The sequence below is a fragment of the Dromiciops gliroides genome, chromosome 3, assembly GCF_019393635.1.
Source record: "Dromiciops gliroides isolate mDroGli1 chromosome 3, mDroGli1.pri, whole genome shotgun sequence".
NCBI lineage: Eukaryota > Metazoa > Chordata > Mammalia > Microbiotheria > Microbiotheriidae > Dromiciops > Dromiciops gliroides.
The window spans coordinates 442278940-442303277 of record NC_057863.1 but is presented as its reverse complement, the minus strand read 5'-3'; the positions used below and the strand labels follow the sequence as shown (position 1 = coordinate 442303277).

The following is a 24338-nucleotide window of genomic DNA, read 5'->3' as shown; positions in this document are numbered from 1 at the left end:
CAGCAACAAATTCATTAGCCTTGTACCAAAAGTGAAAATGTTAAAAAAAATTATAAAAGAAAGAAAATGGATGAAGCGCAAAATCATATAACTCAAAAATACTATTAGAAGGGATTTTGGGGAGAGTATGCCTGACTCTTCGAATGATCCTAGAACAGTTTCTAGTTTCCTCATCTCTAAAATGTTGCTAATAATATTGGAATTGCCTATTTACATCATTGTTATGAAGTAATATGTTTTTAAATCTTAAAGCAGTTTATGAGTAGGAGTTATTAATTTCTCTTAGTGTCTTTGTTTTTGTTCTTGTTTTGCAGGGCAATGAGGGTTAAGTGACTTGCCCAGGGTCACACAGCTAGTAAGTGTCTGAGGCCAGATTCGAACTCAGGTCTTCCTGAATCCAGGGCCAGTGCTTTATCCACTGTGCCACCTAGCTGCCTGGTCAATTTGTTTTGCTTGTTTTTAATGTGTTATGAAGGAGGGTTCAATAAGTATGGAAGAATCACTTTACATTCATTGCCCTGCAAAAAACCAAACAAACAAACAAAAAAATAAGTGTGGGAGAAGACATTGGCAAATGATTTTGGTATAGGGAAAAAAATGAGAGACATCAGTAACCCTTTAAAAAGAGAGAGAAACAAAGAATTTTCTACTAGTGTAGGGATGAGCCAGATTACCAAGAAATAATTCTTTTAAATGGGGCCTAACCCAGTATGGGCTCACTCTACATGTGTGAGCTAATTAGACAGGAATTCTGCCTCCCAACAAAAATATATGCTGTGATGTTTTGTTGTTTGATATTGTAGTAGTTTCCCCTCCCCCCAAAAGGTTTCATAGTATATTAACTGTTGTACAAAATGATAATATATGTAAAGATCTTTGCAGACTTTAAGACATTCTCTAAATGTTAGCTGTTATTATCAACATCATCACAGATTTAAATTGTTCTCAAAATATAGCAACTACATTTTATACAAATGTTTTTCCTATTCTTTCACAGCACCATTATAAAGGATGTTTACTATGTATGGTTTTTTTTAAAATTTAAAGTTAATTTAAATTCATTTTATTTTGGTAACTCCCAGAAAATTTCCTGATACCAGACCAGAGATGGGAACATTCACAGTGATCCTCTTGTTCCTACTGTAAACTATTATTCCTGAATATTTCAGTAGGAATATTCCAGATAATTCCAGGGATCATGAGAGTACATCAGAAGGGAGCCATCCTTGTAAGTGATGAGGGCTGAACAACTGGGCTTTAGAGAATCAAGTCAGTCATGAATTATGCTTGGAAGCTGTTGTCAGGCAATGAATATGTTACAAACCTCCTTTGGTGTGACTGGGATGTTTGTTGTTGAATGTCCAGTGCTTCGTCTTATCTGTGTAGTGTAGTTGCCCAGAGTCTGATACTAATGAGGCCTATGTCAAAAGGTAGATTCTAAACAGCTGTTTTTATTCAGTGAACTTCGAAGAAATGAAAATCTTTTTTTTTGAAATGCAAATCTTTCTTACAGACTCATATGAACTGATGCAGAAGCAAGTAAGCAGAACCAATTTACATGACTACAACAATGTAAATGAAAGAAAAAGCAAAATGAATGCTGTCGTTATCATAACCAAGTGTAGAATGTTGTATATGCTATCAGATGTAGCTGATACATAGTGTTTCCTCTTTTCTTTTTTTTAATATTTGGTATGAGAAAAGGTTTTCTGGATAAGGGGAGGCAGGGGAAGAGATACATTAAGAAATAAATGTGATGCAAATCAATCAACAAATGTTTATTATGCATCTATTATGTATCCAGGGGGCAGCTAGGTGGCACAGTGGATTCAGGAGGACCTGAGTTCAAATATGACCTCAGACACTTGACACTTACTAGCTGCGTGACCCTGGGCAAGTCACTTAACCCTCACTGCCCTGCAAAAAAAAAAAACCCAAACAACCCCCGCCCCCAAAAAAGATCTAGACTCAGATTCCACCTCTTATCCTTATTAGCTATGTGACCATGGGCAAATAACCTAACTTCTCTGTGCCTTTGTTTCCTCATCTGTTAAACAGGGATGTTCATAATGATAAAATCTACCTCACAGGGTTGTTTCAAGTCTCAAATGAGATGGCGTCCAATGCAATCAAGATTAGAAGGAAAGCAGAAAGCAGGGAAACCATTTTTGCAGCCAGTGTTTCTGATAAAGGGATCATTTCTCAAATATATAGAGAACTGAGTAAAATTTATAAGAATACAAGTCATTCCCCAATTGATAAATGGTCAAAGAATATGAACAGGCAATTTTCAGATGAAGAAATTAAAACTATCCAGTCATATGAAAAAATACTCTGAACTACTATTGATTAGAGAATTGCAAATCAAAACAACACAGAGGTACCACCTCGCACCTATCAGATTGGATAATATGACAGAAGAGGAAAATGATAAATGTTGGAGGTGTGGGAAAATTGGAACACTAATGCATTGTTGGTGGAGTTGTGAACTGATCTAACCATTCTGGAGAGAAATTTGTAATTATGGTCAAAGGGCTATAAAACTATGCATACCCCTTGACCCAGCAATATCACTATGAGGTCTGTATTCCGAAGAGATCATAAAAAAGGGAAAAGGACCCTTATATACAAAAAATATTCATAGCAGCTCTTTTTGTAGTGGCAAAGAATTAGAAAATGAGGGAATGCCCATCAATTGGGGAATGGCTGAACAAGTTGTGGTATATGAATGCAATGGAATACTATTGTGCTATAAGAAATGATGAGCAGGCAAATTTCTGAAAAACCTGGAAAGACTTACATGAATTAATGCTGAGTGAAATGAGAAGAACCAAGAGAACATTGTACACAGTAACAACATTGTGTGATGATGAACTGTGATAGATTTAGCTCTTCTCAGCAATACAATAATCCAAGACGATGCTGAAAGACTCATGATGGAAAATGCTCTCCACATCCAGAAAAAGAACTATTGAGTCTGAATACAGATTGAAGCACACTATTTTCACTTTTGCTGTTGTTTGTCTGTTTCTTCTTTTTTTGTGATTTTTTTCCTTTTGTTCTGATTCTTCTCTCACAAATGACTAATTTGGAGATATGTTTAACATGATTGTACATATATAACCTAATATCAGATTGCTTACTGGCTTTGGGAGGGGGGCGGGAAAGGAGAGAGGGAGAAAAATTTGGAACTCAAAATCTTACAAAAATGAATATTGAAAAACATCTTTACATGTAATTGGAAAAAAATAAAATAAACTATTTTTTAAAAAGGGGGAAAAAGACTCACATGAGCTGATGCTGAGTGAAGTGAGCAGAACCAGGAGAACATTGTACACAATAACAGCAACATTGTGTGATGATGAGCAATGATCCAAGGCAGTTCCAAAAGAATCATGATGGGAAATGTTCTCCACATCCAGGAAAAGAAGTATGGAGTCTGAATGCAGATTTAAGCATTCTATTTTCACTTTTTTTTTCTTTCTTGTGGTTTTTCCCTTTTGTTCCCTGATTCTTCTTTCACAATATGACTAATGTGGAAATATGTTTAACATGGTTGTACATATATAATCTATATCAGATTGCTTGCTGCCTTGGGGAAGGGGGAGGGAAGGGAAGAAGGGAGAAAAATTTGAAACTCAAAATCTTACAAAAATGAATGTTGAAAACTATATTTACATGTAATTGGAAAAAATACTATTAAGATCAAATGGTATACATAAAGAGTTTTACAAACTTTAAAGTGCTATATAAATGTCAGTTATTATTATTATTATTATACCTAATTTACACATGAAGAAACAAGCACATAAGCATAAAATTGTTTGCTCGAGATCACAAACTTAGTGAAGGAAATAGGAATAGTATTTTCTTATATATTCTTTCTCTTTTTTAACTTAATTTTTTCAATAATCAAGCATTTATTTTTTCCCTCCCACCTCCCCTCAACACTGAAAAAGAGAAGACAAAAAACTTGTAACTGATAAGCACAGTTGAGCAAAATAGATTCCCATATTATTCATCTGCAAAATTGTATGTCTCATTCTGCATAATAGTCTATCACATTCCTCTCAGGAGGTGGATGACATTCTTCATCATCAGTCCTCTGGCATAATGATTGATTATTGCCTTAACCAAAGTTTTTAAGTCTTTCAAAATTGCTTTTATAATATTGATGTTATAGCATAAATTTTTCTCTTGGGTCTGCTTACTTCATTCTGCATCAATTTGCTCAAGTCTTCCTGAGTTTCTCTGAAATTGTCTCTTTCTAGCAACACGATAGTATTCCATTACATTCATGTACCATAATTTATTCAGCTCTTTTCCAAGTGATGGGCACCCTCTTAGTTTCCAGTTCTTTGCCACCATGAAAAGTGATGCTATAAATAATTTTTATACATACTGGATTTTTTCTTTTTTCTTTGTGATCCCTTTGTCTTATTGAAGTATCACCAGCAGTGGATAGAACACTGGCCCTGGAGTCAGGAGTACTTGAGTTCAAATCCGGCCTCAGACACTTAACACTTACTAGCTGGGTGACTCTGGGCAAGTCACTTAACCCCAATTGCCTCACCAAAAAAAAAAGAAAGAAAGAAAGAAAGAAGTATCACCAGAACAATACTAGGTTCTTTCCACTCTGTTGCTCTGTCCCTCATTAGTATGGTCAATTTAGTACGTGGAAGGTACATTTAAGAAAATACTTTAATAAAGTATCTGTTGTTTTCACGTTTGTTGTCTTAAAAAAAGAAGTAACTGACATATGTACATATATATAATTTTAAAGTATACAAAGCATTTAATATACTTTGGGTTTTTTTTACTCAGAACAACATAGTGAGGTAGGTGCTAAAAGTATCCCCTTTCTACAGGTGAGGAAACTGAGGCCCAGTGAGGTTAAGTGACTTACCCCTAGTCCATAAATAGTTAGTATTGGAGGCAAGATTGACACACAGGTCTTCCTAGCTCCAGGTACAACACTCTACCACCACCAAGTTGCCTTTCTGCTGTTTTGTTTGGTCTTATCAACTCTTTTAAAATATTAGTTAATGCTAAAGCCAGTTAGCAAAAACCAGGCCTTATTTTGCAGATGGAAGTACTTGAAAGAGCTCCATGAAAAAGACTGACTTACTAGCTAGCTGACTTGGCATAAATAATGTCCTTTTCAAATTCAATTAGAGATTTGATTTCTGAGGCCATTTTATGAGAGTATGCTGTGCTCTATCCCTGTCACAGTTATGCTCCAAAACTGCATGGTTTGTCTGGTCTCTCAATGGGTCTGTGCCGAGGAGTCAGTTCTGGACCCTTTAATGCCATCTTTGTTTTGTGCTCATTACCCTTTTGTGTGAGGCCCTAAATTTTTGCCATGTCTCTTATTCTTTATCTGCCTCAAACACTTGCCACTGTGCTTCATTGTAATGCCCCACTGTATACAACTTAACACGTAGTAATCTGATCAAGGTCAAAGGGTCCTGCTGGCAATTGGTTTGTGTAACTTGGAAGAAAATCAGTCTGAGTGTGAAATAATCCAAACGGGGACCTGAATCAAGGGTCCTTTTGGTTCTGTCCTTACCAGATAGATTCCACAGAATCTTCTCACAGATCTGATGCATACAAGATGTTTTTACACATGTTTGTATTTCATTATAGAAGGATTTTTTATTGCCAAACATTACAAAAATAAACTACTAGCTAATAAATATGCTACAACACTATAGAATGTAATTTATCCTATGGACCAAAACTCAATGCATTGTCTGCTTTCTTTGTCTTTTGGAATCAATTAAATATGGAATAATTTAAAATCTTATACAGCATTTTTTTTTGCCATAGCAGTGTATGTGTTTCTTTTCTTTGTTTTTGAATAGACATTTTTTTCCCTCAAAGGTCATGTGACTGGCAGTCCTAGAGTTTTCTGTTCACCTGTCAGTCCTGTCTTCTTACACAAGCAGACAAGCAATCAGCAAAGAAGATATTTCTTTTTCCAAAGACAAAAATGCACATCTCCTAGGATAGTTTTGCCTGCTGTGGTCTCTTCAGCTCATCCAGTTCCTCAGGTACTGTGAAGCCTGTTCTCTGCTACTTTTTGTAGTCTTAGAAAGGTTGGCTGCACAAAGGATCAAGTACATTGATTTGTTCTCCTAATTGTGAGGGCATGAGCATCATGTGTTTGTTACATGCTTTGTGTTTTGACATAGAAACATTAGTCTTAGAAGTTCTAACAGGCTCTTCCAGGCAAAGGTTTGAATCTGCTCATTAAAACTCTAAGCCAATAACTCCTCCAGAGTACTTGAATGTGCATCTCTAACATAAACAAAGCATATGTCATGTTTGTTTGTTAGAGCAAAGATTTGAGTTCTGGGTTCGGGACACCTCAAAGAAGTGGGTTAAAACTGACATGATATATTTTTCTGAAACCTGACTTTCATATTTCCACTATTATTGCTGCTGCTTTAAAATAATTTCTTTAGAATAAATAAAACAGCATGTCAGGCCTCCGAGTGTCCTTGAGATTTTCAGGGACTGCAATCCTTACCAAAAAAGCAATTGGTCCATTTTTCAAAATTCAATGTAAAGGAGGCATAGGAATCATGTGGGAAGAATCAGAAAAGCTAAAAAGGAAACATTCATCACAAAGGCAGTGATTTTCTTTTTTCCTTCTTTTAGTATTTTCCCCTTACAATAAACCCATGCCAAGAATATTCTGTTTCCTAAAAGTTAAAAATACCATCCTGGTGATAAAGTTTGCTAAAATTGAGTAGGCCAACAAAGCTATTCCCTTTCCAGGGTAAAGCACTTTCATCTCAGAGAGAGTAGGGATATAGCACTTGATCTTAGCCATAATGGAGTAAGAATTTAACTTGTTGGTTGGAAAAGAAAAACCTATAGAAATGGCAACACGTTGTTTTAGCATTGCCTCAAAAGTAACCACTGCTGGGGGCAGCTAGATGGCGCAGTGGATGGAGCACCGGCCCTGGAGTCAGGAGTACCTGAGTTCAAATCCGGCCTCAGACACTTAACACTTACTAGCTGTGTGGCCCTGGGCAAGTCACTTAACCCCAATTGCCTCACTAAAAAAAAAAAAAAAAGTAACCACTGCTTCTGCTCTTGCATAGAGCTCTGACTTCAGCCGATCATCCAAGAGAACTGGGTCATAGTCATCCTTTCTCTTAGGGAGAGTTGGAAGGTCTTACAGACAATTTATATTGTAGTCTCAGAAGAGCTAACATTTATTTATCCACAATAAAGCAGGAGCAAATCAGAGCTATGAGCTGGTAATTGAAGCAGAATGCTCTTGAAGGCACTTCTTATCAAGGCAAAATAGAAAACTAATATTAAGAAATTTTGAGGTCCCTAAGAATCGCATCATGTTTTTCATAGGAGACATTAACCTCAATGCCATTCAGGATTTTCCCTGATATTTCAGTTGAATAGTGTTGTCTTCCTCAGCTTCCTATCCTAAACTTCTGTGCAGTATTACTGTGTACTGTTAAATCAGACTTACGTAGCAATTGCCATAAATAGTTTGTGAAGTGCTGAGGAATCCTTTGGGACTGAAAGAAACTCTGTGTCTGTAATACTGTTTTTTATTTTATGAGTCCTGCCCAAGAACTTGTGATAACTAATGCAGAATTTCCTAAGAGAGAGATTGTAGACTTTTAAAAAATGTTAAGTAATAGCAATATTAGAGGTAATTTTGAGTTAAGGGATCTCTTTGTGTCTGTTCCTTCCCCTTCTTCAACCCTTTACATGTAAATGGTTGCAAAGTATAAGAAAATCGTAACTTTTTCAGTGATCTTGGCAGCCATCTTTTTAGATATATCCATTCAGAAACAGTATTGTCAGTTTTTACCTTTTGTACAAAATTTAAATTTACGTTAAATTGAGGAAAGTGCTCTTAATTAACCATTAGACTGTTTTGAAGTTTAGTGGCATTTTCCACCAGTGATGATGATATGTTTCACATGGAGGTAGGAGAAAGAAAATGAAACTGTTTGTTTTGACCAGAAGTCTACTACAGTCTAACTTGGAGCTCAGCACCATGAGGTTAACAGAATATGTGAAGTCAATCCTAACAGGCAATGTTAAGTTCACAAGGGCAGGAGAAGAAATACTGAGGCAGCCTTGAGGGTTTGTTCTGCTGGCTTAGGGAGGTCGCTGCTTCAACAGGAAGGGCAGAGTGCCATGAAGCAGGAGGCTGTATCTGAGAAAATGATCCCATTGTCATGCTCAGTGTTCTGATCTTCATTTTCAATCCTTTTTCTTCAAGCACATAAAGAAGCCAGACTATGTGACGACAGGCATTGTACCAGACTGGGGAGACAGCATAGAAGTTAAGAAGGAAGATCAGATTCAAGGGCTTCGTCAGGCTTGTCAATTGGCCCGTCATGTCCTCCTTCTAGCTGGAAAGAGTTTAAAGGTAGTAGCTTCATAAGAATTTAGATGGACTTTCATTTATGGAAACTTTCCTTTTTTAAAAAAACATACTTTTAAATTTTATTAAATGTATATCGAATTTGTTAGCTTTAGTGGAGAGAGGGAGGAGGAAGGTTACATTGGTTCTGGATGGTTATTCAGAAGATAATTTTTAATCCATATAAAATTTACTGGATGATCACAAGTTTCTATGGTTAAGCAGAAAAAATTCTAGAGGTACTTTTCCCTAAATAAGAGCTAACCAAATGGATCAAAAGCATAGACTATTTTGACTTTGGCACTCTCCCCATTTGTGCTTATTTTATGCTTGTTACTTATTCCTGATTTTCCTAGCATTTTTGTGCTATGTCTCATTTTTTGTCTCCTTTTTCCTTAATATTTGCTTTTCTCTGGAAGATTAATTATAAAAGCACATATTTATATAGAGCATTACAGTTGACAAAACATTCTGTATACATCATATAATTTGATCTTTGCAACAACCTAATAAAATTGTTGTTGTGCAGCCATGTTCAATTCTTTGTGACCCCACTTGGGATCTTCTTGGCAAAGATACTAGAGTGCTTTGCCATTCCCTTCTCCATCTTATTTTATGAATGAAGAGCTTGAGACAAACAGGATGAAGTTACTTGCCCAGGTCACACAGGTAGTAAGTATCTGACGTCATATTTGAACTCAGGTCTTCCTGACTCCAGGCCCAGTACTCTGTTCACTGCACCACCCAGCTGTCCCTAGACAGTACTAGTATTGTTGTCCCCATCTCCCAGATGAGGAAATCAAGTCGTAGAGACATGCAGTGACTAGCCTAGATATATAGTAAGTGTCAGAAATGGGTATTTAACCTGGGTCTTCTAACTCTACTCTCCTACACTCCTCTCCATTCTACTGTTAACTGGAATACATAAAGCTTTGGCCACCATCAGAGCAGCTGCATTCACCATTTAGCCTTTGCAATGGCTCCCACCCTCCTTTAGTGCTCTTTGCAATAGCAGGATTCTTTAGGGTTGTCTGGAATATCCTGTGGTTCTGCAGAAGGTGGTGCAGAGTTCAGGGAGAGGGATTTGCAAATGAAATTATTTTGGTTAGTACCTCCTTCCATGAAGGTAGGAACTCTTAATGTGAGTAATTGGATAAAAGCAATAAGTCCTTAGCCATGAAGGAGACAACTGTAGTAGCAGTAGCAGAACATGACTTTTCTTATCCCAACTTTCTCTGTATGTTGTATGTTGGGGGCAGGATTTTCCTATCCTACTCTTCAAAGAATTCTCATGCACTCAGAAAATAATAAGTTTGAAGGGTTGTGGAGCAATTAAATGCCTTCCAGTGGGGGGAAGGGAAACTAAATCGTTTGAGAAATGGGGAAATAAAATATATCAAAAGCTGAACCCCTCATTCAGTAAGGTATTTATTGAACTCTCACAGGGGGCTTGATACTATATAATTCTACCAAATGCTTATTGCGCAAAATATGGATAAATAAGGATAGTAGATGCTTCCCCACAGTTACAGAAAACTGATAGGCAAGAATAAAATTATGTCCTAGAAACCAGATATGTATTTTTTTTAAATCACCCAATAAAGCAAACAGCATTTTCAATGATGTCAAAGACTGTTGTTAGAAGATGGAAGTCCATAATCTTCACACAATTTCCATCAAACCCAATTTAATGTTTCGCTCAGATTAGGGGATACAAAGTTGACCTAGTTCTCTAACTTTATCATACAAATTAAACCCTTGATTTCCAACATTTCATCAACCCTGGAATGCTGACCAGTGACAAAAGTGGGAGAGAGACATTGCCTAAGAGTACATTTCTGGGACCAATAGGGTATAGTAACATGTGTGTTGTTTAATTGCATATAGAGAATTTCCATGATCCTTCAGATTAAAAAATATTTTATTTCATAATAGGTGCTAACAGTATCATATACTCACTTACACAGCAAGGTACCAGCAAGCCATTAAAATATTGTATTTGTGGTTTTTTGCAACAAACTAGTGGAAGACAAACATGATTGCATTTCTTCTGTCACAGTCATATTTATTAAATAAAAGAAATATCTTTAACTGCCTCTGCATGCCTTTAAATAAAAATTTAATGTTTTAGGTTGACATGACAACTGAAGAGATAGATTCTCTTGTTCATCAGGAAATAATCCGTCACAACGCCTATCCTTCACCTCTAGGCTATGGAGGGTTTCCAAAATCCGTTTGTACCTCTGTAAACAACGTGCTGTGTCATGGTATTCCTGACAGGTACTCATTTCTTAATAACACATTGTTCCCCCGATCACTAAAACCTGAAACCAAGATCTACAGCCCTTGTTGAAAGACACTGGTTTAATTGAAACCCACCTGCAAGCTTCCGTAGTTACATGTGGTAAAGCACTGATTATGAAGTCGTATTGCTTCTAATTTGACAGAACACTTCTAAACCACAGCTTAAGGTCTCTTGAAGAAGCATGTAGTTTGAAAAAGGGGAGGGAGGAGAGGACGGTAGATTTGCACATTAAACATTTCTTTAATCATTTTAGATTTTAATGATGATAATGATAAGATCTGAATGTATGCAAATATTGACTGGCATCCCTTGTTTTGGCTGCATGCAAAGAAATATCAGGCCACCAGTAAGTAGGGTCTTTTGATGAGCAGTGGAAGGTTTTCACACAATGACAATAAGTTTGAATTAGATGTTTCTTGTAAAAATCCATGTGATTATACTTGTTCTTTTAAGTAGCAAGAGCTGAAGATTAGATATAGTTATTCCATTTATTCCCTCCTCCACTCCAAATTATCTTTGTGTCTCATTGGTTTTTGTGATGGTAGTCATTAGGTGTTTATTTTTATGCTTCTTTTATTGAGACCTGTCTATCACCATTATTTTTTTTTTCTGTTTATGTTTCAGTCGACCTCTTCAGGATGGAGATATTATCAACATTGATGTCACGGTGAGTAAATCATATAAAAAATAGTCTTTGATCAACTTCAGAATTGCTGGTAGCAACAGGAAGAAGAGTAGATTGAAAATGTGGAATGAACAGATGGACGTGGTGTTTACTTCTAAACCCAGGAGCAAGCAGCTGGTTTCCTTTTTTGTTTTTAACTCTGTGTTTATTCCAACAAGACCCAGGCCTGACTTGAATTTAGGGCTGGAATCAGATGCACTGAGATCAATGTTGGCCTAAGTGAAATGTCAACCCAATCCTGCTATGTGTCATGTTTTTGAGAAGGTGTAATTGTTATTGATCCACTGGGTAGTTAATGCAGAGCGCCGCAGTACTGGGCAGCTGCTGAAGATAGATATGTATGAGATGAGCTAACATGAAGAAAGCCAGCATTTTTCCTTCACTCTGCCAAGATTGATCTTCCTCTTCCTGCTGATTTTGAGTGGGGCCTGTCATTATCTTACTCTGTCATTAGAGGCTACATTGGCCTGTGTATGTCAGTCTATTTGGACAGCAACTCTTTTGCTAGCAGTGTTCCCTACATTTATTAAAATCTCCGAAGGTAGTGTTGTGTTCCATTTCTGGTATAAAGAGTCTTGGATGCTAGCTAAGCTCACAAGCAGAGAGCAGTTATCCCCATGAACTTAAGTTTTCACCAAATGGTTAATAGTGGTACTTTTGAATAACAAGGCTAAATCATCTAACATAGGAACCCCAATTATAGAAATACAAAGCTTTTATAATTCTCTTAGCCTTTCACTATTCTCAGAGTTGGATTTATTTATCTGTGCTGTAGTAATTCATTTTGCTCAAAAGGTGATTTATTTTTAAGGGATCTTCAGCATTTTTGTTGTCTTAAGTACACAATATACATCGAAGTCTTAATAAATTACAAACATGAGTTGATAATTATTTGAGGAAGTCAGTACAATGCATTTTTATTTTATGGGGAATACTATGAATAGAGTTATGTTCTGTCCATACACATAAAACCATTTGAAAGGGGAAAAAAAGTTAATTCAAGCATACAATGGGTACCTTAGTCTTTATTTGACTGAATTAAATCAGTTGTTTTGAAAATAGCCAGTTGTTTGAATTGTCAGCCTCCCTCCCTTCTCAGGAATATCACTTTGTGTGTAGGCATAGCCAGTAAGTCTTTTATAGTAGATATCTTAGTTTGGGGATTGATAATATTTTTCATTATTTTATTCATTGTGAGTTTGAACCTCTAGCAAAGTCTTTGTATCCTGTTTAGAATACTTGAAGATTTGCTCCATACTCCTAGTTACTTGAAATCCAATCCTATTTCTTCCCATTCAGAACTGTGTAAAAAAAAGAATTTTTTAAATAATATTTGAAATAAAATCCTCTTTTTCCAAATAGGCTCTTTCATCAGCCATCGCCTGATTTGTTATTATTACTTTGTTTAACTCCAGATAAATCTTGAATATTTTGAGTAAAGTCATCCTTGGTTTCTCTTCTTTGGACAGAGAAATAGTACTCTTCTTTTTGGATGTTGACTCAAAATTTTTAGCATTTCTGGGATCTAGTTGTCTTCAGGTTCACAAAACTTATTTAACAAAGTTAGTCGTTTCAAGTGACCAAGAATCCAGAGAAGTCTGATGCTTGTGTGGAAGGCTACATTCTCTGACTATATATTTTTCATAGAAAACAAACTTATGATTAGCTCCTTGTGTCTAAGAAAGAAACAGAGGTTTTCCTCACTTCTTTTAACTGAACTCTTAAAATTTAAAAATCCAAATTCAGAGCAAAAAACGGATATTTTGTGTTTAGAAACTATGATTAAATATAGTATAGTCCCTATAGATGGACAATATTTTATTTATTTAGACAAATATGGTTATTACATTTATATGTTGGATCTTTAAAAATGATCCTCTTCAGAACTACCAGAGAAGAATATTTCACACTAAATGAAAATTACCTGATGATTTAAAAAAAATGTTTTGCTGCATACATTACTACATGATGTAATGGACTTTAGTAGCAGCTTTGTGAAATTTCCCATATACTTTGAAGGCATTTCATTTAGCTCATCTAATATTTAAATTGTCAAAAAATGAATTATAAAATAAAAATCTTGCCCTTTTGTAATTTGCTACTGTTCTAAAAGTTTCCATATTAATAATAATAATTATTCACTTTTCCTTAGCACTTTTGGTTTACAAAATGTTTTCTCATAAATAGCCCTGTGATAAGGGAAATATAGTTTATAAATGGGGAAACAGATCCAGAGAAGTTTAATGACTTGCCTGCCAGGGTCACTCAATTCATAAGCATGAGATCTATGGCTTGAATCTAGATCCTCGTTTATTTCACTATACCAGAGTATCCTCTTTTTCAAATTATACTTTGAAAAGTATAAAGTAATACTATATAGATGCAATGTAGGTTATGGCATTAAATTAGGGTCAGAGACCTGAGTTTTCTTCAAGTTCTGCCACTTACTTACTATGTGATATCATCTGAACTTCAGTTTCCCAATCTATAAAATGGGCTCATAATCCTTTACCTCATGACTAGGCATTTGAAGACACCCTGACAAGAAATATGAGAACCAATATAAACTTGAAGTCTTATTATGAATGCAGACTTCACATAACCAGAAAGGTCAAGCACATGGAACCAACACATTTCTCATTTTATTTTTTTTCACATTCCTCAGTTTACTTTTTATTATTTTATTTGTTTGTTTGTTTGTTTGTTTTTCAGGGCAATGAGGGTTGAGTCATTTGCCCAGGGTCACACAGCTAGTAAGTGTCTGAGGTCAGATTTGAACTCAGGTCCTCCTGAATCCAGGGCCAGTGCTTTATCCACTGCACCACCTAGCTGCCCCAGTTTACTTTTGCAAGAAGAAGACACATGACACATAAATTGATATCAAGAATTTATTCCAAAATGTAGCCTCCAGATATGAGAAATGGCAGAGAGTCAACCACTCTTCTCCACCTTCCATACCAACAGTTGTAGAAAGTGATGCCTAATGGTGACCCTACGCTTACAAGATCTTACTGTGCCTTCTTAGTTCCTAAAAGACAATTAAATTATGTTCACCATCACTTTGGTTTTAAGTACATTTTACTATATTAAAATGTTGCACTTTATTGTTCAGCAGCACTCTCTTTAATGTCCATATGTTCCAGGTCACATGAGTAATTGGATATGTGACCTTGGCCCCTAATTTTCACACCTGGAACAAGGAGGCATTAAATTTGATAAGCACTAAAGTTTCATGTAGCTCTAAGGTTCTGTGTTTCTATAACTCTCTGTTTACCAGCTTATTCAGTTAATTAGAAATATCATTCCCTAAATTTTCTAGATAAACAGTAGTCTACTGTAGTGTAACTCCCAAATATTCCTAATTCTGTTGAGAATGAAATACTGGCATTAAATTCCCCTGTTGTGTGTGAGGGCACTGACACGTTTCTCTCATTTCTTCCTGTAGGCATATGTATTCGCTTCTAAAATGTAGAATTGGTAAATGAATAGGAATACGTGGAAAACCCTAACCTATATTGAAGAAATTATTTCCAATATAGTGAATGTTTCTTAGTTTTATAATCTCCTATGTGCCAACCTGGAGTAAAATTCTTTGCTCAGTAATGTTTGATGATGAGGTTATTATACTAACCAGATCTTGTACTCAAAGATAAATCTGTGAGTCCAAATGTTGAAATGACATTACTAATCACAGTGCTAAAATAGTGGCACAAAACTTATTTTAAGTTTTGCAGTTTCACTATATAACTACATTTTTTTTTATCTCTGAATGAGGTCCGGTATTTTCATCCCATATTTTACAGATAAATTTGGCGTAACACTGTTTTGGGGAATAGGGGAGGGCAAAACGGGGAAGTTAGGGGGACACACAAATGTATTCAAATAGATACATAATTCATTCAAAATATCCACTTTATTGAGAAAGTGAATTTGACAACTAGAAAACATCTTGACATTTCTACCTGTAGGTCTATTACAATGGCTACCACGGCGATACTTCTGAAACATTTTTGGTGGGCAATGTGGATAAATATGGTAAAAAGTTAGTGGAGGTTGCCAGGAGATGTAGAGATGAAGCAATTGCAGCTTGCAGAGCAGGGGCTCCCTTCTCTGTAATTGGAAACACAATCAGGTAAGCTTTATACTGACAAGTAAAGGGAGGGTTGGCAAGTAGGACAAAGGTTATTGGTGGTTTGGTATAAAACTGATGACATGTTTTATGATTCAGAACCATCATTTCAGTCTGATATCAGTATGTGAACTGCCAGGCTGTAATGTTGTTCCCTGGGTAAGAAAAGGTTTTTTAAAAAGTGACTTACACTGAGGTCGGCAAAGACACCTATGGAAACGGAACATGTCTACAAGGCTCCCTTAGTTTTTATTTAGCAGGTTCATTTTGGTCTTACAGTTTCCCTTTTACATAAAACTGCAAAAGTTACTAAATAAATTTGACTAAGAGAACAATAGGTGTCCCAACACTCCCAAGGATAGTGAGGAAGCAGAAAGTAAGAATCACTCTTAGGAAGGCTCTAACCAAAAGGTGTTTCTATGTTGTAAAGACAACTAGGTGTCCACCTCAGAGTTTCTTATCTTTCACAACTGAGGTTAAGCAAATAACTGGAAAGTAAGACCCCTTGTCCTTTTCTTGGACAGACCCATTTTTATTGTGAATCATTGTTTGTTTACACATAATACTCCAGGGAAGTACCATCCATAAGACTTATTTTTTTGTGTATATGTGTGTTTGTCTTTTCTAAATTCAAGCTGTTTCTGTTCCCCATTTTTAGATTTTTTTTCATAAATGTTGCAAAATAGACATGTGGAGTTGGTTTTCATGAAAAAGCATCGCATTTCACTGAAGGTGGTCACATTAGTAGTTTGTAAAAGTGCTTTTTTTCATTAATATAAACTATTGAATATATTCTGTTTGCCTAAAATATGAAAGGCTTAGTCACCTTGGAAAGATGCTGTCTTTTTTTCTTTGTGAGCCTTCAAATACTTAAGAAAAAAGCGGTAAAATATCAGTTATATGTATTTATAGATTTTAAAATATTGTAACAGAGTCTGCATCAAACTTTAGTAAAATCTCTTTGGGTTATATCTGAGAAGCTTTTATTGAAGACTTTGAACAAAATTGTGTTTTTGACAGTTTTAAATTATAGGCTAACTAGCCTGGGAAAAAAAGGATGGTGTCTTTCTGTTCTTGCCTAGGAAATGTTGAATCAGACCCCTACTGGGAAAAGAAATTTAATGCATATCTCACTATCTTACTGTCCATGAATATAATAGAAATGAATTCAAAATGCAGTTTTATTTTTGCAAATGGGATGAGTCGATAGATGCACCTCATATTTGTGAACACCTAGGGTTCAACAAATTTACTGGTGGTACTCTTGCATTTTAACCAAATTTATTCTTCAGTAGAAGGGGGCATAGAACACTAGATTCTTATTCAGGCATTCTATCGAGCTCTGCATTCATGGCTGTGTCTAAAGGGCATGTCAGCCTTTGATTCTCTCTGAGAGGTAATTATCCTTTTCCTGTCACGGAACAACAAATGATAGCTAACTACAGAGGCACATTTGCAGTAGTCACATTCATCAACTGCAGAAAAAAAAAATTCAATTTAATTGTGCAACACAGCTGCACATAGGCTTTTTGAGCATTTCTGTTGTTCTCCCTGTCTTGCTATTCCTCCCTCCAGATCTATTTTTTAAACTTTTTTTCTGGTTATTTTTTCCCCCTTTTTGTCTCTTCTTCCATTTTTACTCTCTGTACTTTCTTGTTAAAGTAATTTTCCTTTGTGGCTCTCATTCTTTTTTCCCCATTGAAGGCTATGAATGTAGAAAATTATCACAATTACTCATATAATTGAGCCTCTTTGTAGCAAGTGCAACTCCGGTAGCCTTTCTCCATCATGAAAATGGTTTCATTATAGGGTTTTTCATATTCTCTGACACCATCTACACAGAGGAACAGGCGTGCAGATGAGATGTACTAGGAACAGGGTAGATCAGTAAGGTCACAGTAGGAATAATTAGCTCTGCTATGGAAAGAGCATCTAGGCCTTTTACTGCTACATAAATGTACTGTCCGTGGCTTTTAGTCACAAAAAAACTTACTAACAAATGGAGCTCCCGCCTACTACTTTGAAAAAAAGATTTGTATCAACACTACAATTTTCCATCATTAAGACTAATAACACAGAGCCTAGTATACATCAAGGGGAATAAAAAGAAAAATCTCACATTCAAGTGGCGGCTGGGTGCTGACCTTTGTTCCCTTTTTTTGTGTACGACTTAACTCTTTACAAAAAAGAGCCACACGCCACACCAACATGCAGGTGAACTCCAGCTAGCACTAGCAAAGCATGGCATTCAATTGGAAAATCTGATAAATCTCCATGCAGGATAATGCATTTCATTACATATTCACTACATTAATTCTAGCTATATAAAAAAAAAAAGGAAGAGTAGAATCGAAAGTGACATTGGATTTTTAGCTATCTGGATGCAAAGGTCAGTTTTCTCAGACTATGAATTTGCATGCCCAGGGTTCTTTGAAAATCACATCAAGCCTTGAAACTACATTCACGAAACTATATGAAAAATAATAGAGGATGAACTTTTTTTTCCTTTTACCCTAGTACACTCTTATTATTTAAATGCATTATGTGTGCCACTTGGGGAAGAAACAGAAAAATGATTCTGATAAATGCTCGCCCTGGTTTGTTGAAGTATAATGTTCTTGGATAGTTATTATTTTGTCTTTTCATATGCAAGCAAAATCTTAAGAATAGCAGTACACCTAGAAACAGACATAATCTATAGCCAAAAAAAGAACTTGGAACCATTACAATCTGAAGGGTTACAAACCTTTCAACTCAGGCTTATTGTTTGCTAAAAGGCATTCATCATCCTTAGTTTACCCTTCCCCCTCCACAACCTATCTTAGACCACACATACCATGCGTTACCTGGAGAAGACCTTGAATTTGAGGACCTCTTATTAATAACTATACTATGTACTATGCATGGAGGACTTCAACACTAGAATAGGCTTTGCAATTCCATGGGAAATGTGGGATAGTAACTCTAGTATTATTGGATAAAAGGAGAAAATGTTGACAAATGTACCTTTGTTAGGGACACTAGTGGTACTAACTCATTGCACCCCAAACCACTTGTTTGAAAATGTTATTAAGTAATCGTCTGTAGATAGATTTGTACTTATAAGAATGTTGTAAAGATGCAGGATTGTGCATTCCAAATATTTTACAGTTCAGTAAAAATAATTCATACTCATAGGTGTAAATTCCATGATCAAAGTCTCAATAAATGGTTTTTAAATGTTTAACTCATAAGTATATGTTTTGATATTAATTTAGAACAATATAAAGCAGATTTTAAAAAATAATCTGTTTCTATGAGATTATGCACATTTAAACAATAACTGGCTCAGGCAAAATAAGTCATTTTAATGTCATCTGTGATAGATTTTCCTTGACAGCTACTGTAAATTACAATTACACTGCTTCTCTCTGCACTTGAAAGTAAGCATTGCAATAAATTATCTTTTATTTCAATCCATCATGTCTGCTTTTCAGAAACAGAAAACCTCAAATAAAAGTTCAGCAGTATTGTAAGAAAAATACAGTAATTTGTGTTCCAGTTTGAAACAAAAAACGTACCATTCTTTCAAAAAACAATTGTCAGTTTTCAAAAATATTACTAATTATACTTAAACATTACTTGTTATTAAAGAGGTCCCCTGGACTTGTACATTCCTTCAGTCAAAAACAAATACTTAATATAAAAATATCTTAAATACTTCAGGTAGGATTCTGTAACTTACCAAATCAGGTACTGTCAACCACTTCAAAGACATTTAAGTGAAAAACCATGATCAATCTGGGGGTTAGCATTGTCTATTATTTTGTAACAAAAATTTATTAAATCTATACCCACATCCATTCTTTTTTTTTCTGTAAACAGTATAGCCATATATTTATTATTCCTGCATCCATTTGGAGAATGCATTTGCAACCTTAAAAGTGTAAATAAAAGCTATTAAATAAGCCCAACCTTACTTCTCAACCCTACCCCCCCCCCAGGAAACACCATTTCAGTTGACTATGAGTTGCTTTTTAAAGAGAATTAGACTAAAAACAGCTATCATGATAAGAAATTTTTTAAGTGAGACATTTGAAGCTGGAAATTAGCTTTAAAAACATGACATATTTAAAGCAAATGTAAAGAATAAAATGCATCAAGTCTTATTATATCTCCTTCTTTCCTCTATCCCAATCCCCACCCCAATGGCCTATATGAAGAGCATCACATTATGAACATTATCAGAATATTTGTGGTTAGAAAATATACTTCTAAGTGCACAGATAATACCTTCCCCTCCCCATTTTCTTTTAAATCAGAGAAAATAACTATAGAAAAGCTAGTACTGACTGCTTAAATTCAGCAAAGGCTGACTTCCATCGGTAGTGTAATAAATGTGATACTCTACTGTCCAGAGCAAGAGAAACATCCTTGCATTGAAATAGGTCCTGGCACTGCCACTTCTGGTACCACAAAGGAACTGCATCTAATTCTTACATCTGTGTTGTTAGAACAGCCCTCCTCATTCTGAATAAACTAGTCAGGAGTACGCTCACACACTGGACCTTTCTATTCCAAACAAGATTACATGATTTGTTTTAGTGCTAATATGAATGAGACTCTCCATTGATAATCCCTATATCATCTGTGTATGTGAGGTTTCCAAATTGCAAAAAAAAAAAAAAAAAAAGGCAAATAGCCATGTGATCTATTAGTAAGTATCCCCATATTGTTGGAGGTAGTCAGTTCAAACACTCATCATGTGTTGGGGTTTTTTTTGTTTGTTTATTTGTTTTTTTGCTCCTTTGTCCCCAGTAACTGAATATAAATACTAACTCTCAATCCCAAATGAAAATTCACAGAAGCAAGGACTCAGAAGCATATGCTATGCCCCTCAAATATCAGTCACTGGGGATGATATAGAGTAGATGGCATTCAACAAAGGAGCCAACCATACTTTTTTCTGTTCTTTTTCTTTTCATTCGTCTTTGTATTCCTTTGACCTCAGGAATCCATAATGCATACTTCTATGATACTGCTAGAACTAGCCATTCTAGTAGAATCAAGGAATTAATTGCTATTGGAGGATAAACTCAGAATGGTTTTGGCCAACTGGATACTCCCAGAATCTTTTATGAACAGTAGAGACCATTTCAAAATGGACATGCTTTTTTCTTATTAGAAATGAACATACTGGTTTGACTCAGTTTTTCCTTCTTTTCTTTGCAATACATTCTTGTTTGTTTGTTTTTGTGAGGCAATTGGGGTTAAGTGACTTGCCCAGGGTCACACAGTTAGTAAGTGTCAAGTGTCTGAGGCCAGGTTTGAACTCAGGTCCTCCTGAATCCAGGGCCGATGCTCTATCCACTGTGCCACCTAGCTGCCCCTGCAATACATTCTTAAGATTTGGAAGTGATACGTGCCAAGCATTCAAGGCCCTGACCATCAGGTTTTATTGTTGTATTCAGGAGGGGGGTGAGGACAGTGGAAATGGGGAGTATGGTAGAGAAGAAATATCATATTTCTTTTTTTTTTTTACATATAAGGTATTTTATTTTTTCCGTTACATGTAAAGATAGTTCTCAACTTTTGTTTATACAAGCTTTACAATTTCAGATTTTTCTCCCCCCTCCCCTAGACAGCAGGTAATCTGATATAGGTTATATCTATATATCTATATACATATAGATATAGATATAGGAAATATCATATTTCAACAGACATTTATTAAGCCATTCCTATATGCTAGGCCTTTTGTTAGGTCATGGGAAATACAAAGACCAAAATAAAAACAAACCAAAATGGGGTTGGGGGAGTGGAGGGGGGGATTCCTGCTCTTAGAGAGTTTACATGCTATTGGAAGAAAACAACAAATACAAAATAATGTCAGGCTGTGGGAGGGAGGGAATATCCCTGCTGACATGACTTACTAGAAAAATACCTGGGGTGGGCTTTAGATCCATGGTGCTTTAATTTAAGGTTTTAGAGATCTTTCCTCACAAGCATCATGCTTGTGAGTTCCCCCATTTTACAGATGAGGAAATTGTAACTAACAGAAGTTGAAGGATTGGCTCATGATCATATAGCTAATAAGTGTCTGGGATCAGATACAGACCTAGGTTTCCTGACTCCAAGCCTAGTATGCTATCCACTAATACCTATTGCCTCTCAATAAACCATGATGTGTACCATGATGTAATGGGGAAAGCCCTGATCTTGGAATCAGGAGAGTTGTACTGGAGCCCTAGGTCAAAATCTTCAGGGCTGTGTTGGATAGCTCGGTGGCACAGTGGATAGAGTGCCATGCCTGGAGTCAGGACAATTTCTCTTTCTGAGTTCAAAGCTGACTTCAGACACTTACTAACTATGTGACCCTGGGCAAGTCATTTAACCCTATTTGCTTCATTTCCTCATCGGTAAATGAGCTGAAGAAGAAAATGCAAACTACTGTAGTATTTTTGTCAAGAAAAACCTCAAATGGGATCGAAAGAAGTAGACATTACTGAAACTACTGAAAAACAACAATAACATTTTCCTGACTAACAGAATACTCATTTCAGCTTCCGAGTTTCTTCGTCTGCAAAATGAAGAATGCTTTACCAAGTGCAGTATCTTCAGTATCTTAGTAGTGGCCTGACACAAATATATGAATTCCAGTAGACTGCATTTATTTTAAATATCTGGTTCTTGTGTTATTATTATTTCTTACAATCGCTCTTCTCCTTCCTATGTTTATATTTAGCAGTGACTTCTGCAAATCCAACCTTGGAAAAATTTGTTAATTATGCTAAGGCTTATTTGGTAAAAGTGTAAAATATAAAACATACAGTGAAGTTTATAAAGTTTTTGTTAACCCTTTAGCCCCATATATTGTAAGTTCTATACTACATTCTTCTTTCTGTAATCTCTTAGACTAAAATTATACCCAAATGATCGAGAAGGCCAAGAAGAGTTGAGCAGCTAGTAAAATAGCTATAGTGACTTCAAAGCAGATGATTAAGAAGCTTCAAATCTAACTCAGGGTATTAAAGAAAAATCAGTAGATGGAAGCTGAAAATGTTTCGAGACAGTGATTTTGCCTGAAATGTTGAAGATTCTAGCTCAAAAGCATCGTTTTGTATGTTAAGCCAATACCAAGGTCTTTGAAACTTTGATTTGGGTCTTTGTCCCATGGCACTAGCAAGGACTATAATTGTAGTGCCTCTAAATCCTCTGGACCATGATTCATGCAGGGTAAACGGTTTGAATGTGCCACAAAGCCCTTCATCAGCATGAAAATATAAGTAGTTAATGGAAGGTGTATAAGTACTTATCTTTCTAGTACTCGCAGAAATAAGTATGTCCATTTGATTTCAAAAAACATGGCTTTTCAGCCTTTTAGATGAAGTTTTTTTTTGTATGAATGCAGATCATATACTTATTCTAAAAAAATGCAGTCTAAAAGCATGTACGTGTGTTAGCTACTCATCTTCAATGAATAGTACTGTTTAGCTTAGCTTATATAATGATTAAGCATTTTCTATTAATTTTGTAAATGATATAAGACCAATGTAGAGTTCCTAAATGATCACATGGTTTGGGTATGTTTACAAGAACACTGACAAAAAAAGATTTGACTAGATATGACCTGCCTCTTTACAAAATATATAATTCTTTGGAAGAGACTAGAATGAAAAGAATCAGGTAGGTGAAGAGTCAAAACATTTTCCAATTTATATTTCTTTTCTATTTGTTTTCTTCAAACTAGCAGTGACTTGTGTAGTCTTTTAGTGAATCCAGACAAAAGGAATGTAGAATTTTGTGCTCTGAATTCTATCTACATAATCAGTATATGCACTCAGTATCTAGATATATTACAAATGCTCAGAAGTTAAACAAGCCTCGTATAAAGCTATGCTGAATTAAATGGGGGTGGGGGGAGGAAAGAAAACATAGTGCCTATGGGTGTGTTTGTGTGTATGTGTTTCTACTGTCCAAACAAGGTAGGGAGCTAAATTTATTCAAGCATACTAAAGGAACATTAATGTTATCATCTGACTAGTGAATATGGTTATTTTTTTTTAAACTTCAGAAGTGTTTCTAAGTGGCCATGCTTGACAGGAGTCTGCATTGAAATGATTGCTCCCACATCTGTAAAAAATAATACATCTCATGTTTGGTTACTTTAAAGCCGAATAACCTGTGAAAATGGGTTGCAAGTCTGTCCCCACTTTGTTGGGCATGGAATAGGATCCTACTTTCATGGACACCCAGAAATATGGCACCATGGTAAGCAAATTAACAGAAGGAAATTTAGCAGAAGTCTTGTAAGGCCATTTTGCCCCAGAAGCTGTGCCCCACAGACGATTCACTTTAACATCTTCTTGCATGAAAAAAAGACCAAAAAAAATGCCACCAAAACCCCAACTGCACACCCGTAAAACCCCACTCACACTTAACTATCACATTATGTTACTGGACTAGTGCCCTGCAGTTTTCCAATATTAAAATGAGGTTTCCTTTTTTGCTTTATGTCTTCTCCTGAAGGGTGCTAGGCTGGAAGGCAGAGGGAGATCTTTTTCTCGAAAAAAAGTTACCCATGATAAAAACAAAACTCTACTGCATCAATATCCCAGCATGCTCATATGACTGTTTTCTGTTTTTCTTTTTCTGCCCCCTTTTCAAACTGCTGACTGTTGTGGTTAAACTTCATTACATCCTACACAGCGCTGACAGCTGATGTATTTAGCAGCATGTACCTACCTCTTTAGTGAGTTCTAGGTTGTAACCCACCTCCCTGCTCCTCTCTCCTTCCTGTTTCCTCTATCACCCCTTGCTTCTCACTGCC

The 24338-nt window shown here is 35.9% G+C and overlaps 1 protein-coding gene across 8 annotated transcripts in view; it reads left to right on the top strand.

Moving 5' to 3' along the window:
- The window catches only part of METAP1D (methionyl aminopeptidase type 1D, mitochondrial), a 99174-nt gene that overhangs the window by 71868 nt on the left and 2968 nt on the right, over positions 1–24338 (top strand). For 4 of the 8 annotated variants that reach the window (XM_043994378.1, XM_043994379.1, XM_043994377.1 and 1 more), the window contains 6 exons: positions 5884–6053; positions 8267–8416; positions 10542–10690; positions 11340–11382; positions 15369–15532; positions 23682–23779. In XM_043994378.1, the coding sequence (XP_043850313.1) occupies positions 5884–6053; positions 8267–8416; positions 10542–10690; positions 11340–11382; positions 15369–15532; positions 23682–23779 (774 nt within the window). Of the gene's footprint in view, positions 1–3380; positions 3431–5883; positions 6054–8266; positions 8417–10541; positions 10691–11339; positions 11383–15368; positions 15533–23681; positions 23780–24338 lie in introns of those variants that run through there. The other 4 variants (XM_043994380.1, XM_043994381.1, XM_043994382.1 and 1 more) reach the window with 4 other exon arrangements.